The following is a 17,827-nucleotide window of genomic DNA, read 5'->3' on the forward strand; positions in this document are numbered from 1 at the left end:
CTGACATCATTGACAAGCAATTGCATTACATCACAATTACAAAAAAAGAACGAAGGCAATGTGAGCTATGAAATCAAGTACACAGACGCACCTTTCCTGTTACCGGTATGTGGAAAAATGAGTGAGTCATTGGCTTAATCCCCAAAACCAATCCTGAACACCCTAACCCGAACCTAACATCCAAATTTTAACCCTCAAACCTCACACATAACCTTTAATCTCTGACCTTGAACGTTCTTCACTGGAAACTCTTAACATTTAAATAATATTGGCTAGCTTTGAGGTTGGGCGGCACGGTGGTGTAGTGGTTAGCGCTGTCGCCTCACAGCAAGAAGGTCCGGGTTCGAGCCCTGTGGCCGGCGAGGGCCTTTCTGTGTGGAGTTTGCATGTTCTCCCCGTGTCCGCGTGGGTTTCCTCCGGGTGCTCCGGTTTCCCCCACAGTCCAAAGACATGAAGGTTAGGTTAACTGGTGACTCTAAATTGACCGTAGGTGTGAATGTGAGTGTGAATGGTTGTCTGTGTCTATGTGTCAGCCCTGTGATGACCTGGCGACTTGTCCAGGGTGTACCCCGCCTTTTGCCCGTAGTCAGCTGGGATAGGCTCCAGCTTGCCTGCGACCCTGTAGAACAGGATAAAGTGGCTAGAGATAATGAGATGAGCTTTGAGTTTTTTTTTTTTAGTTATGGCTGGGTTCTTGCCCAAACTGATAATCACATCATCAGTTTTTCTCTGGCTAATCAGACACAAGGTATGCCACCACTCTTGCCAGAACAGTTGGGGGTTAGGCGCCTTGCTCAAAGGCACTTGAGACAGTCCTGCTGGTTCAGGGAATCAAACCAGCAGCCTTTTGGTCCCAAAGCTGTTTCTCTAACCATTTGGCCATGCTTTCTTCCAAATGAGTGGTATATTGAGTGGTACATCAGATATATTCCATCCAGCTAGCATGAAATTGAACGAGTCGAAGATTAATGGACTATACCTGATATACCACAAAAAAAGCCAGCCAATATTAATATTATTATTATCTCATCTCATCTCATTATCTCTAGCCGCTTTATCCTTCTACAGGGTCGCAGGCAAGCTGCAGCCTATCCCAGCTGACTACGGGCGAAAGGCGGGGTACACCCTGGACAAGTCTCCAGGTCATCGCAGGGCTGACACATAGACACAGACAACCATTCACACTCACACCTACGGTCAATTTAGAGTCACCAGTTTACCTAACCTGCATGTCTTTGGACTGTGAGGGAAACCGGAGCACCCGGAGGAAACCCACGCGGACACGGGGAGAACATGCAAACTCCACACAGAAAGGCCCTCGCCGGCCACGGGGCTCAAACCCGGACCTTCTTGCTGTGAGGCGACAGCGCTAACCACTACACCACCGTGCCGCCTATTATTATTATTATTATCATCATTATTATACATACACATTCAATGGAAGAATTATAGATTTTACAAAAAGTTAAGAATAGGGTGTAACTTACCAATATTGAATGCTGATTCTGATCAAATGTAATTCAATGTTCTGTCAATCCAATATACAAAGTCAAAGTTCTAACAATAAAAATGGTACAAGTCCAAAAATCCTGAACAACAACCCAACTTGTATACAAGCTCTATCCAGGTTGACAGTTCAAGTTCAAAGCTACTTTTGGTCATAGTTTATTGTTACATTGCAGTTGTTCAAAACAAAAGTGCTTTGTTGAGTGAAGTCCATGAGTGAAGTCCTCTTGTAAAAGTCTCCGTCATTTTTCCTCACCTCCAAGTAGAACTTTGACAGTATTTCTGCTATTACTCTCTTTTCCAGTTTTTCGATGTCCGTTGGTATGTTTTTCTCTTGTAAATATGCGTAAAGAATATCCAGTGAAGTTTTGGGAGCCTTTCGGGTGTTCAGCGCATCCTTCTCTTTCAAAATACAGGGTGTTTAAAAAAATGTGCTATCATTTAGGATATTTGCATCTCAAATAATGTAATTTTTTTTGAAACACCCTGTATATCTTCTGCTTTTAATCATCTTCTTTTAATGAAGCAAACCTTGCAGCCATGTTTGTATACAAACTATCACAGTCACTCGCTAGTGTGGAAGTTTTATGTCTCCGACGTGTCTCTTTTCCAGCTTTTCCATATATTTAATGCGGAAGATTAAATGTGTGAAGAATATCCAGTAAAAGTTTGGTAGCTTTTCGGGTGTTCAGCGTGTCTTTCTTTTTCAAAATTCTCTCTAAATCCTCCACTTTTAATGAAGCAAACTTCTTGGCCATGTTTGTGTACAAACTGTCAGTCACTCGCTAGCGCAGAATCTTTTTTACATAATTTTACATCTCCAACGTGTTTCTTTTCCAGTTTTTCAATGTCCGTCGGTATGTTTTTCTCTCGTAAATATGCGTGAAGAACATATAATGAAGTTTTGGTAGCCTTTTGGGTGTTCAGCATGTCTTTAGTTTCAGTTTTCAGTTTATTTATTTAGTGCTTAAACCTAGCACTGGATCTTCTCTCTTTCCCAGCCGACAAAGAAACGACTGTGCGCATGCACAACAGAAAAGTTTTGTCATTGGATCTTCGCATCAGCTCCAATGTGTGACATTGTGTTGTCTTGACAATGTGTAATATTATAACAATATTGCATGCTCATTCTCCATTGGGGAGAGTGGCGTAATACATGGAGGATAAGCGATATGATAATATTGCATGCCATCAATAAACCCACTAGAAGGGAATAGAACACGTTTTTATTCCATGGAAAAAGTGGCCCGTATGTATAATAATAACTCATATTGCAGTGTTTCTCAGCTACTGGGCTGCGAAGCGCCATCTAGTGGGCTGCAATTTTTTTTCAAGTTGAAGCTAATTTTTAGTTGAGTACAATTGCTGGTTTGCATCCGACAATCACATCCGCCTTATTAGATATGCAAGACACGAAGTAGTGGTCGGCTGAGCTCACTGTTCACAAAACGTTACTATTGCTGGGGCACCTTGCTAGTCATTAAAATGCCCTACGCTTGCTTTGTTTTGAGCTGCTTGAATCAAACAAACCTTGAAACTGATAAAAGTTTCTTCTGAGTTCCCTGTGAAGTGATAAAAAGGGTGAAAGGGCAAAGGATTTTACCAAAAGACGATGAGAAAGGTGGGTCTTGAACCTTTCGCTGTGATGAAAGGGAACCGAGTCGAAGAACGCTCAAGTTTGCAATGATCACTTAGTGAAAGTTTTGTAAATTCCTCTGATTTATTTCGTTTGGATTTGCAAATGACTATTCTTGTCATTTTCTGTTATTTTGTAATATTTTGAAGTTCAGGAGACGCTTAAGTCATCAGACGCACTTTAGTTTACTGTTTGATCGTGGTTGCCATATTGTAAACTAATGCATATGTAATACATGCAATAGCCAAGTCTTTAAAGGGGTTTCTGTGGATCTTTGTGAATGATTTAGCTGGAAAAGAAGAGCAGGGAGGATTGAGAATTGAGTGGCTGTGGTTTGTTTACACCCGATACTAAAACTTGTAGTGTCCTAACAACCATCACAAAGACACGTATAAAAAGCCCAGAAATGCTATGTACCCGGGCATAAACGATACATGATTTATCTTGTATTATCCTGATCCCCAGATCTTTAACCCAACCCCACATAAAAAGTTGTACTCCTCCGTGTTTTTCCAGGTTTTCATCTGTGTGTCCATGTAGAACGATGTCTGCAGCACCAGGTAGTTTGAGATGCCAGGGAAATCAACAGACTGATAATTTTCCAACTCATAGGAAAAATCCTTCTTTGTTAGCGTGTAAGGATCTAATCCCATTGAGTGGTTTCTATATCCACTTCTTGGTTTTAATAACTTGCTTGTTTGCTGAACACAAACATGGCAATCAGTTCTTGTGTTAATTGACCAGACTCCACTTTTGGATCATTAATCCCTTTTGAGTGAGAATGTCCTGCATGCATGGTTTGGCTTCTGGCACATCCATACAATTTTAAATACAATACCTACAATTAAAAACAGTTTGTTTTTATTGCATGTATTTAATTCCTGGGCTCCCATCTGTAACAGGGAGTGATGCTGCATCCAATTAATACACTTTACAATAGATTATTAGATTCTAATAGAATAGATGAGCCAAAATAATTGGGGGTCTTTTTTTAATGGGCCCTGACTCGTTACAATATAAATAGATGGGCCTTAAAGTAGAAAAGGTTGAGAACCGCTGCCATATTGCACATCATAACCAGAATTAATTAACCTAACCTTTATAATTAACCAAACTGTAATACCCATTTTTAATTGCTAAAATATTTTCATAATTAGAGTTAACACTTAACCACTTTGCTTCATACTTAACCTCAACCCCAATTTACTTTTACTTAACTATAATTCTTATTCATTGTCTTTAACCCTGCACCCCAAGCCCTCAGTGCTAACCTTAACCACAATTTTAACCCAAACATTAAAGACTAAGGCTAAGCCTTATTTGAACTCCTAAGCCTTGTTCTGAAAAAAAAAAAAAAATAAATAAAAAAAGAAAACACACCTTTGAATTATTTGATGAATTCATTCATCTTCAGTAGCCACTTCATCCTGGTCAGAGTTGTGATGGATCCAGAGCTTCTCCCAAAAGACTGTGTGTGAGGAGGAATACACCCAGGATGGGACATCAGTCCATTGTAGAGCACAATGCACACATACAGTACATTCACACACACTCATTCACACTATATGTAAAAAGAAGCGTAGACGTTTATGGCCAATCTCTGAATATCTAAGATTGTCACAATTATCTTATCCTCTTAAGCCTAATTAACTCCACTATCACACAACGCAGTAGTGGGGAAGTTTGCCAATGAAGCAACAATAATAAAACAAACAGCCATGTAAGCAGTCGGTTATAAAAATGGCACATTTATTGCTACAGAATGGTCATGTACATGACTTCATTGATTAACTACAAGATGAAAACCGACAGTGAAAATGGCCGAGGATGAGCTGGCTCGAAGAGAAAATTCCAGCACACAATCTGTTTACACACTGATACTAGTCTTAAAGCAAGGAACAACAATAACAATGACAATAATAATTATAATTATAATATAATAAACATAATTCAAATTGAAAAAAGTAACCAACAAAAACAAAAAAGTAAGAAATTAAAAGAATATAAACAAGAACACAACAAAAAAAAAATTACATAAAAAATTATAATAAAAGGCTTGAGGCACACAGCCACACGTTTGGAAAAAAGGTGTAACTGTTGTTTAGTTTTAATGTTTTTTTTTGAACCACTGCTCAGGTTTTTTGTTGGATCCGCTTGTCCCCTCATTTTCACACCATATAGCTTCGTCTGAGTAAAAACAAACCAGAACAACATTAAATAGTACAATAAAGAATGTTTTTTTTTCTTTTCACGTTATTAAAAAAAAAATGGAATACTTCGGAGTTGGCCATTTCGGCTGGTTCTGATTCCTTCCTTACTTTGTCAATATTTCTGATATAAAATGATTACCCCTGCAAAAAAATGAGCCAAATATAATATGTGTAATTTAGTTCTCATTTCTCCTCGAAGAATAGGGTGTGCTAGTCTAATTTATAGCAAAAGAGCTCTAGAGAAAAAGAAGTTTTATAACAAAAAGCCAGGCACTGGTATACGGGAAATCTCTGCTTATTGTATTTTCTTCATGTAATTGCATCACAAGTTACAAGAATGGAAAAAAAGGCCACATATCCATTTTTTTTGTACAATGACACACGACTGTAATACTCTGAAACGAGCATGTCTAAAACCACATAGGATGGGAAAGTAATACTGTAATTAACAGGCTCGTTTTTGCCTGTAGATGTGTTCATTTTCCAGTCATTTTGTGCTTGTTCGTAATTTTTTTTCACTTTTTTTTTAAAGGTCGTTGCATGAATTAAGAAATGAGCTTTACTTCTAACTGAAAAGAAAACCATCATGGAAGACCTCTTCCACAAATGTGCACATGACAAGCGTCACCGTTCATGACCCCCCCAAACAAACAAACAAACAAACAAACAAACAAACAAACAAACAAACAAAACCTGAAGACAAATGGAATAGGTTTGTATTTTCAGTGGTGATATAGAATTAAAATAGGATGGAGGGACAAAAAGTATAGAGTACTTCCACTGTCAGAAATCTTACAGCTGGAGTGACAGAGACTAATCTCATTCTGGATTAAGACATTTTCATTACCGTGTAATGAACCTACAAATACTGGCATGTTTTCCAGAGTGCATTTGGCAGTGACAAAGTGTTTTCCTGCTTAAAAAAAAACAAACAAAAAACAAAACTGAATCCAAAGCTCCTGCCCTTCTCCCTTTCTTTATTTTTATTAGCTATCAGATTTGAAAACAAATGCATTCTGGTGGCAAAATTTTAGTTCATTATTCCATCAAACCAGCTTCAAATTTTAGTGAAGTTTGCGTGTGTATGTGCGCATGTGTGTGTTGGGATGGGGGCAAGGATAAATGGTCAGTGGAGAACACTGTATTTGAGCTTGTTTCTTATAACAAGCTGTAAAACAGAAAAAAAAATCTATATATACAGCATGAACAAAGAGAGCGAGAAAACAATCAGAAAATAACTGAAGAATCTGTGGCACAATTTTTTTCCACTTATTTCACCAACATTACTGGTATAAAAGGATTGCCTTTGCAGAAAGAAAAAAACAAAACAAAACTTATTTGACTAATTTAGTTCTCATTTCCCACAATTCTTAGTGCTGTTTCAGTGTATTCTGTGATGAAACACTGCAGTGAACTTGTCAGTCTTTGAAAGCACAATTTAACCGTGATATAATCTAAAGATATAAAAAACAAACCGTCTGTACCAGAGACATAACTTACACAGAACAAAAAGCAATTTTAAGAGCTAATGGCAAATGCCTGCTTTGAAGCACCATATTAAACTGACTTGAGCCAATTATTCTGTTCTTCAGTATTTTACAAAAAGGACTGTTGATTGCTGACATGGACGGACAGCAGAGTCATTTACTTTAACACCTGGCCATGAAGAAAAAACAAAAAACAAACAAAAAAACTGCTGGGTTTGAATCTAAAACCATGTTACTCTACTGTCCGCAGTAACCCAAATGACAAACCTTGACTATTTACACACATCTCTTCAAAAAGTACAATTAAACATGGCAATGTCATGATCATAGAGATTGAGACAAATATTATATACCTTTGTTTTCCAACCTCCTGTTTTCTTTAAAAAGAAAAACGTTCCCAGAAATATAAACAAGGTTTTTTTTTCTTTAAAAGAAACAATTTCGAAGCTTTTTGACCTCACTACAATTTCAAACGTGATACGTTTTTTTCAACACACAGAGTTACTGTTACTTTTTCGCCTTTTAACAAAGAAAGAAAGAAAGAAAGAAAAAAAAGAGAAACTGATACAATGTTTTTATCTAAACACAAAATAACAACAGTCTACATGTAAAAATATAACTTTTACATACACGATTTCAAAATAATGGTTTGAGTTTGCATTTGTTGCATAAAATGTACAAATGTCTGTTTCTGTAGCCAGCGGGCGAGCTGGCCTCTGATCCTTTTTGTCCTGCAGAGGCTTTTCCGTACTGTCACATGACACATCGGATCACTATGGAGTCACGTTTCACTCTTTTTTTTAAAAATGAACTCTGATGCATCACAGACACTCCAGGAGAAAAAAAAAATAACCCCAAAAACCATTCTGCATCAATCTCTCCTTTTGAAAACAACACTTTTTTAATATATATTGAATATATTTCTACATTTATATATATTGATATTCTAATAAATTTTTTTTTTCCAGTTTCAGTGCCTCGTGTTGATTGGAGAAGGAAAAACAAACAAACAAACCAGAAAAAAGCAGGAGCCGCTGTTGAATCTCATACGGCTGAACAAGAGTTTTCCCCTTTTTCTTTCTTTCTTTTTTTGAACAGAAACCAAAACAGACAAAGATTTAAAAAAAAAAGAGAAAGAAGAGTCTTTTTTTTTTTTTTTTACACATACAACCACACATTTGTACTGAAGACTACAGCGGCTCACAGACAAGCCAATATTCATAAAAAGCAGGTAATAAGCTATAATACAACGCTTGATAACAGACGTGTCAATGGAAACCGTGAGCTTTAAGGGAGAGCAGGGTTTAAGGTGGACTCAGGGCAGGACTAAGAATCGCAATATACATACGATACTCTGTCCAGGACACGCCTTCTAATTACATATAGGCATACAGTACATTAAATACAGTTTATCCAAAAAATACGTTTTTTTTCCTTTTGACTTTTTTTAAATCCCAGGCTGTAAAACACCTGACTGCATAGACCTAATGACTAACAATTCTCCCTAAGCTTGCATCCTAAAAAAATGTTTCTGATAACGTCCTTCTCGCACTGTGTGATGATATGAACTCTAAAAGGCACGTTGGTACAAGTGTAGCGTGTTTAAAATTGCATTTGCTGGGGGGCATGACAAGAGGGAAAAGGAGACACCGAGAGAGAGAGAGAGAGAGAGAGAGGTGGGGCAAAAAAGAAAAAAAAAAGTCTGGTTTGATGATTTAAATAGCTGGATGTAGCCATTTCCGACATGTAAGGAGAGAGATTAGCACTGAAATCTGCACGATAGCGTTATCTACACTTCTGAAAAGCAAAGCGTGTTCTCTGCAATAGTCTCCATTCTGTAAGATAAAATCTGTTTAATGTGCTGGAATGACCTTCGAAGTTGTTTAAAATCTCCATCTCACCTGGGAGTTTGCTGGTTAAAAAGTCTTTTCTTGTCCCACTGTACTCACACACCTTTTAAAACACACAGTAGTATCTTCCTTGAACCACTGTGCTAGAAGTACACTTTTTTTTCTTTTTTCTTTTCTTTAAAGGAGTGTTATTGCAGGTTTTTACACCATTTTGTGAAATTGTACACTGTTGTTTGTGGCTAACTCTCCCTCTTTTCTGAGAAACCATACTACAAATCTACTCGCTCGGAAAGACAAAAGTGCGAGAGGATTTTTGTCCATGGTACGAAAAAAAAAAAACCAAAACCAGATTGCCAGTAAAACCCATAATGGCCCTTTTTTTTCAACGTTTTACATCATGATATGTTTGAAGATTCCCCCAACCATTTGCACATATTCTAAATAAAAGAAATGAAAAAAAAATCATCATAAATATTTACTGTTCCTTTAAAAAATAACTGGGAATGTTTTCATTGAAAAGGAGAGCAGGTTATTATGTTAAAAAAAAGAAAGAAACATAAGGGATCATGGAGAGGAATGAATAAAATAAGGTGACTCATCAGAAATCTGATTGATTGATTGATTGATCTGGTCAGATTTGATTGTTTAACAGACTTTCAGGAGAGGAAATGATGTTGTCAAAGGAAGTGGTCACTCATCATTTTCATAAAGTCTGGCAGCTTTGACCTGAGAGAGAGAGAGAGAGAGAGAGAGAGAGAGACTGATTAATGAGACTGAAATGGTTTCATTTATGCACTCAAACATGCACAAGTGGTGCATGCTGAATAACTCAGAATAAAAACTCGAACACAGGCAACACTCATGATTTTTTGATGAACCGTGATATAAATATTCCTAATTTCGCAGGATCTTAATAATGCTAGAAATGATAGTGTCAGCAACTTATTAATACAGAGATATAAATTATAATGTATGTTAAAATTATTATTCAAAAATTCGTTCTTTATATCTGAGACAAATCATTTTTATCTGTATGAAAAAAATTGTGAAAAAATTCAATTCCATTTTTTTTCTTAAAATATTGAATAAATTCATGTACTTCTGTGTATTTCGTTCAAATTGTAAGTACAGTTTTAAATGTGGTCTCTTAATGATTGCATTTATTTATATTTATTTCAGTATCTATCCATTCTGTCAATGAAAATGATGGAATCTTGTTAGAGAAATATTATTTGCCGATTTATAAATTTGTTTTTGATAGCTGGTGATGTTAAAGAGCTCTCGGCTTTTGACAGGCTCAGGTTTCTACACTGTCATATCATATATAATATTAATAGCTGTGTATTCACGTTGTAAAGTTATCTACTCATCACCCAGGTATACTGACCCTACAACCACAACCTTTGACTCAACGTGCCAGCAGACAAAGTTCAACTTTCATAACTTTAAAAAAAAAAAATTCTGATCTCTATAAGTACTTAAGGAGGGGTCTGTCTGTTATCTGAAGTACAGGTAAACATTTTCTCATCAAGGTATTTAATGGAGGTTTGTAAAGTTTGTAAAAAAGGTGGGTTTACTATACAGTTAAACATTAAAAATGACATTAAACAAACATTTTTACTCTACATGATTCCAGGCCAATATATTTGACTTCAGACACATCCGTGTTAGTTACGACAAACACAACTGTACTGTTGGCGACAGATGACCCTCTGAGCAAACACACAGTATTTGGAAATGCAATCAATGACACCTAATGATTATATTCAGAGCTATATTCAATTAGTGGTCAATATAACGTTATGTGGGTCAGATGAAAGCGGTAAGTCTGGGCCAAAACTTGGCCATCACTCTGTGGCTCGGCTATAGCGTCATCAAACGTACTGTATATCGAAGTTATGAAACACCAAATCATTTTACTGAAACCTGTTTATGCTATACAGATGCAGTTCCAAAGTATTCTATTTATTTTTCACTCATGACTATGACTTAACACATCATAAACATTCAGAAACGAAAAATCTACCAGCAAAACCACACTGTAAACACACTTACTGCCAATCTGTTGTTAAAATGTACCCAGCGTTAAATGAGGGTGGAGGATTATATTCAACTCTATTGTTTCGATTTTATTGCCATTCACAACAATGTTGTTCCAATCAGGTGAATAAAATAGCTATGCTCATTTTCTCACCCTTTTGTTAAGTTATAAATCAAGTTTTCTGAACAAAAATGGAAAACAATTTTCACTTTTTAATCCAGATGAACAATTTGTTTATTTGTGGAACCAAATTGAAGGTTTTTTTTTTGGGGGGGGAGGAGGTCAGGAAAAACGGTACACATAAGCAACAGCAGATTAGTGTAAAGTGAAATCTGACCATTTTAGGGAGGAGGTGTGGCTTTTTACATTTGTCCCATTGGATTGGAGGCATCGCCCATGCTGTGGTGAGCTCCACCCATTGAGAGAGGTGGGGCATCTGAGGACACTTTCTCCTCCTCTCTCCTTTTTAGACACGCTGCTTTTGGATTCAGGTTCCTCTCTGAGGAATAAACACACACATACACACACAATTATTTAAATGTTTCTAGTTAAAAGTATTATACAATGGACCCCCTGTGCCTCAGCATGCCTTTATCAACAGCACACAAAGGTCTGCATTAAGTTGAAACAAGTTGAAATATTGCCACCAAGTGGTAAGAGGTGAAACTGCAAAGAAGATCTCATCTCATCTCATCTCATCTCATCTCATCTCATCATCTCTAGCTGCTTTATCCTGTTCTACAGGGTCGCAGGCAAGCTGGAGCCTAATCCCAGCTGACTACGGGCGAAAGGCAGGGTACACCCTGCTGACAGGGTACACCAGGGCTGACACATAGACACAGACAACCATTCACACCTACGGTCAATTTAGAGTCACCAGTTAACCTAACCTGCATGTCTTCGGACTGTGGGGGAAACCGGAGCACCCGGAGGAAACCCACGCGGACACGGGGAGAACATGCAAACTCCGCACAGAAAGGCCCTCGCCGGCCACGGGGCTCGAACCCGGACCTTCTTGCTGTGAGGCAACAGCGCTAACCACTACACCACCCCTCAAAGAAGAACTATTTCACGCAATGTAAAAACAAAACAAAGATCCAGGTATAAAGAGCCTTAATAATCACAAAATATTACTGTAGGGGAAACTGTTAAAACAAACCTATAAACTAGTTAATGTAAGAAAATTAAATAAACAATGTGAAATTAGGGGGCGGCACGGTGGTGTAGTGGTTAGCACTGTCGCCTCACAGCAAGAAGGTCCAGGTTCGAGCCCCGTGGCCGGCGAGGGCCTTTCTGTGCGGAGTTTGCATGTTCTCCCCGTGTCCGCGTGGGTTTCCTCCGGGTGCTCCGGTTTCCCCCACAGTCCAAAAACATGCAGGTTAGGCTAACTGGTGACTCTAAATTGACCGTAGGTGTGAATGTGAGTGTGAATGGTTGTCTGTGTCTATGTGTTAGCCCTGTGATGACCTGGCGACTTGTCCAGGGTGTACCCCGCCTTTCGCCCGTAGTCAGCTGGGATAGGCTCCAGCTTGCCTGCGACTACAGATAAAGCGGCTAGAGATAATGAGATGAGATGAGATGTGAAAATTAGGTAGTGTAAGTAGGATGAGTGAGGGTATAAGTGATTTGATTTGCATAGATTGGCCTATGGTCAAAGCTATGAAAAACATGCTTTAGAAAGTCCCTTGCTGTTTATTGGGTGGTTATTTATTATTAGTATAAATTAGGAGGCAATTATAGGAAATCGTGTGCGATTGATTGGTTGAGAAATTTGCACTATTTCTCAATAATCACCTCGAGTGGCACAGTGGTGTAAGTGGTTAGCACAGTCGCCTCACAGCAAGAAGGTCCTGGGTTCGAGCCCCGTGGCCGGTGACGGCCTTTCTATGTGGAGTTTGCATGTTCTCCCCGTGTCTGTGTGGGTTTCCTCCGGGTGCTCCAGTTTCCCCCACAGTCCAAAGGTTAATATGGAACAGCTTTGGGCTGAGGTACCTCCCCAGGCGCTGTTAGTATGGCTGCCCACTGCTCTGGGTATGTGTGCTCATTGCTCACGTGTGCGCGCATGCACAACCCCGATTCCAAAAAAGTTGGGACAAAGTACAAATTGTAAATAAAAACGGAATACAATGATGTGGGAGGCGGCACGGTGGTGTAGTGGTTAGCGCTGTCGCCTCACAGCAAGAAGGTCCTGGGTTCGAGCCCCGGGGCCGGCGAGGGCCTTTCTGTGCGGAGTTTGCATGTTCTCCCCGTGTCCGCGTGGGTTTCCTCCGGGTGCTCCGGTTTCCCCCGCAGTCCAAAGACATGCAGGTTAGGTTAACTGGTGACTCTAAATTGACCGTAGGTGTGAATGTGAGTGTGAATGGTTGTCTGTGTCTATGTGTCATCCCTGTGATGACCTGGCGACTTGTCCAGGGTGTACCCCGCCTTTCGCCCGTAGTCAGCTGGGATAGGCTCCAGCTTGCCTGCGACCCTGTAGAAGGATAAAGCGGCTAGAGATAATGAGATGAGATGAGAATGAGACAATGATGTGGAAGCTTCAAAATTCCATATTTTATTCAGAATAGAACATAGATGACATATCAAATGTTTAAACTGAGAAAATGTATCATTTAAAGAGAAAAATTAGGTGATTTTAAATTTCATGACAACACCACATCTCAAAAAAGTTGGGACAAGGCCATGTTTACCACTGTGAGACATCCCCTTTTCTCTTTACAACAGTCTGTAAACGTCTGGGGACTGAGGAGACAAGTTGCTCAAGTTTAGGGATAGGAATGTTAACCCATTCTTGTCTAATGTAGGATTCTAGTTGCTCAACTGTCTTAGGTCTTTTTTGTCGTATCTTCCGTTTTATGATGCGCCAAATGTTTTCTATGGGTGAAAGATCTGGACTGCAGGCTGGCCAGTTCAGTACCCGGACCCTTCTTCTACGCAGCCATGATGCTGTAATTGATGCAGTATGTGGTTTGGCATTGTCATGTTGGAAAATGCAAGGTCTTCCCTGAAAGAGACGTCGTCTGGATGGGAGCATATGTTGCTCTAGAACCTGGATACACCTTTCAGCATTGATGGTGTCTTTCCAGATGTGTAAGCTGCCCATGCCACACGCACTAATGCAACCCCATACCATCAGAGATGCAGGCTTCTGAACTGAGCACTGATAACAACTTGGGTCGTCCTTCTCCTCTTTAGTCCGAATGACACGGTGTCCCTGATTTCCATAAAGAACTTCAAATTTTGATTCGTCTGACCACAGAACAGTTTTCCACTTTGCCACAGTCCATTTTAAATGAGCCTTGGCCCAGAGAAGACGTCTGTGCTTCTGGATCATGTTTAGATACGGCTTCTTCTTTGAACTATAGAGTTTTAGCTGGCAACGGCGGATGGCACGGTGAATTGTGTTCACAGATAATGTTCTCTGGAAATATTCCTGAGCCCATTTTGTGATTTCCAATACAGAAGCATGCCTGTATGTGATGCAGTGCCGTCTAAGGGCCCGAAGATCACGGGCACCCAGTATGGTTTTCCGGCCTTGACCCTTACGCACAGAGATTCTTCCAGATTCTCTGAATCTTTTGATGATATTATGCACTGTAGATGATGATATGTTCAAACTCTTTACAATTTTACACTGTTGAACTCCTTTCTGATATTGCTCCACTATTTTTCGGCGCAGAATTAGGGGGATTGGTGATCCTCTTCCCATCTTTACTTCTGAGATCCGCTGCCACTCCAAGATGCTCTTTTTATACCCAGTCATGTTAATGACCTATTGCCAGTTGACCTAATGAGTTGCAATTTGGTCCTCCAGCTGTTCCTTTTTTGTACCTTTAACTTTTCCAGCCTCTTATTGCCCCTGTCCCAACTTTTTTGAGATGTGTTGCTGTCATGAAATTTCAAATGAGCCAATATTTGGCATGAAATTTCAAAATGTCTCACTTTCGACATTTGATATGTTGTCTATGTTCTATTGTGAATACAATATCAGTTTTTGAGATTTGTAAATTATTGCATTCTGTTTTTATTTACAATTTGTACTTTGTCCCAACTTTTTTGGAATCGGGGTTGTATGTGTTCACTGCTTCAGATGGGTTAAATGCGTGTGATGAATAAAGTTGTTCTTCTTCGTCTTCACGCGACTCGGCAAAATGGTGGCTAATCGCTTTGTCACCGTAAGTGAGGAAGAATTACAAATGATGAAAGAAAATGCTGTTCCTAAAAGTTTGGTCTAAAACTATTCAAAGGTAAGGCCGAATTGTGATTTACTTTATCGATTTCACAACCAAGTATTTTATGTGGATAAGTGACACAAGCCTGCGCGCATTACATGTGCCTGCCACTTTTGAACGTTGAAATATATAGTTTATTTTTAATACGATTTAAAAAAAATAATCACCTGTATATTTATACTAAAACAATAATCCACCTCAGGCTCAGTGAATATCGGTGAATAATAAGCTCAAGTTCGTCTTTGTTATTATTCACCGATATTCACTGAGCCTTCGGCGAATAATTGTTAATCATTAAGCAAATAAATGTGTATGGATTTTACACTAGAAACACGAAGAAAAATGTTTTTTTTAAAAAAAAGCAAATTATGATTAACAAAATACATTTTTTTCGCAGTCCAAATCCTGCGCTCTGATTGGCTGGCGAGCGGGTCCGTATCCTATGGTACGGACCCCGGTTACGGACCTCTGGCGACTCGCTCGTTCACAACAACAACAAACATAGTAGCAGTTTTTGTCAACATTTATCTTTTTTTTAATAAGATGTATTTATAAGATTATCAAAAATCTTGTAAATTTTTGCCGGCATTTCTCAGGAGAATAGCATTAATTTTACAGCATGGATAGCGATAACGACAGTGTTCACAGCGAAAGCGAGTTTTACTACCCTGAGGAAGAAGAAATAAAATAAAACATTTCAGGAGAAAGCTAAAAACCTGTAATTTGCTAACGCCGAGCAAAAGCATGGCTGAATCCTGAATGACTCCTATTTGTATAAATAGGGGACTACACAGGTGGCAAAATGTAGTTTTTTCCTGCCATGGAAGTGCACTTGTATACCGAGGAGGAAGCCATTTGCATTACAGCCGTGAATGAGGATTCAAAATAGCATTAATTTTACAGCATGGATAGCGATAACGACAGTGTTCACAGCGAAGGTGAGTTTTACTACCCTGAGGAAGACAAAATAAAATAAGACATTTCAGGAGAAAGCTAAAAACCTCTAACTTGCTAATGCCGAGCAAAAACATGGCTGAATCCTGAATGACTCCTATTTGTATAAATAGGGGACTACATAGGCGGCAAAATGTAGTTTTTCCTGCCATGAAAGTGCACTTGTATACCGAGGAGGAAGCCATTTGCATTACAGCTGTGACGGCTCGCCTCGGCTCGGTTTTCCCTTTCGGGCGCTCTCGTTTTCTGTTAGAACTTGGTAAAGAAAAAAATAAATATATTATTTACCAGCTTAAGGTCGGTCCGTATGGTGAAATACCGTGACCTCGGCCTTGAATACTGACCTCAGCCCAGAGGGCCTCGCTCAGTACTTTCAAGACCTCGGTCACGGTATTTCATGATACGGACCTCCCAGCTGGTAAATAACATATATGAATGGAAAAGTTTTTTGAACAGAAACTGACACAGGATCAGTTCAACTTTATTTTCACTAAATCTGTGTTTTGATGTAATATGCCCTGACCTCAGGGTGGCTGAACACTGAGACATAATGGATCGTACTGCTAAGCCGGTTGAACTGAGCTGAATGGGATTGAACAGTGAGAGTAATTGAATGTTACTGACCTCGGACCTGCTGTTCGAGACTGAGAATGACAGCGACAGCCTGGTGCAGGATGAGCAGTTTGGTCTGTGGTTTATCACTCTTCAGGTGCAACTGCACCATGCGCCCGAGCTCCTTAAATGCCTCGTTAATGTCTCGTACACGCAGACGCTCTCGTGCGTTATTCGCCATCCGTCTCTCACGCTCACGCTCGATCTTCTGCTCCGGAGTCAGATCCTCATCATCATTGGTGCTGCAAGCATGTGATATGAATTGGCCAGGAGAGACAAAAGATTCCGAAAGTGAGCCTACTGCTAAAACTGTTTTAATTTTACTAATCATTCATTCATCTTTCAGCAACTGCTCATTCCTGGTTAGGGTTACACTGGATCCGGAGCCTGGGAACACTGGGATTCAACATCAGACAAGTAATCAAATATTACAACAAAATTTTATAAGGTTTATAATTTTTAAGACAATTTTTTTAACAATTCCAAGTTTAGTTGTTTGCAAATCTGAATAATTTTTAATTTAATCATCCTACTGGTGAATAATTAGTGTGGGGAGGGCCAGGGCTGAAACATACGCACAAATTATTCACGACAGTGTTTAAATAGAGTCTGTGTGAAAAGCTTTTTATTCACCCTGCCTGATGAAAAGAGCATACACTTGCTTATTTCACAGTTTTTCAGTGCGTCACGCTGCTTTTAATCTAGTACCAGATTTACTCTTCAACAAGTCTCTTTTCAGTGGGGAGTGTGGCTAAGTTCAGCAAATTACCCACAATCCTCCATGCTGTTGTTGTTTCCACCATCTCATGAGTCATACCATACCTAAGAGCGCAGGCTAAACTGTTACACTTCTAGTACATACTGTACGGGTGGAGCTAATAATAGTGCAGACCACTGATTGGTCAAACACAGTCATTACAAATAATGTTTCTGGCTGGAAACACTTCTCGACCAGTAGAAAACTCTTCAGTAATGCAGTCTGCCAAAGCTTCTTCTATCAAAAGTCTAAAATGGCTTCCAATTCACTTAGGTTGCTTCATACATAAGATATATAATGGCTTATTTTAATTGTCTGACAAATTCTGCAGTCAAACGCCTCGGTAATTGGCTTATTGGTCCAGTCGAGAAAAGAAACATGGCATGTTAACGTCAAATGAGACAGACACGTGGTTTAATTTCGAAATTACTTCCGTCAATCAAGTCACCAACCGATAATCTCCAGAGAACATCTATGTTTCTTGGGTAAAGCTTTGTGATGGGAAAATGACACACACTCGGATAAAGACTTGTCCAACAGCCAGT

At 39.1% G+C, this 17,827-nt stretch overlaps 1 protein-coding gene across 1 annotated transcript in view; it reads right to left on the reverse strand.

The window, feature by feature from the left end:
- Positions 1-4,870: 4,870 nt before the first annotated feature.
- Positions 4,871-17,827, reverse strand: part of LOC132895234 (transcription factor 4-like) — a 289,660-nt gene continuing 276,703 nt past the window's right edge. The window contains 3 exon segments of the mRNA XM_060935585.1: positions 4,871-9,415; positions 11,068-11,229; positions 16,538-16,767. Coding sequence (XP_060791568.1) covers positions 11,093-11,229; positions 16,538-16,767 — 367 coding nt within the window. The 3' untranslated portion in view covers positions 4,871-9,415; positions 11,068-11,092.

This window comes from Neoarius graeffei, chromosome 12 (assembly GCF_027579695.1).
Source record: "Neoarius graeffei isolate fNeoGra1 chromosome 12, fNeoGra1.pri, whole genome shotgun sequence".
NCBI classification, from domain to species: Eukaryota; Metazoa; Chordata; class Actinopteri; order Siluriformes; family Ariidae; genus Neoarius; species Neoarius graeffei.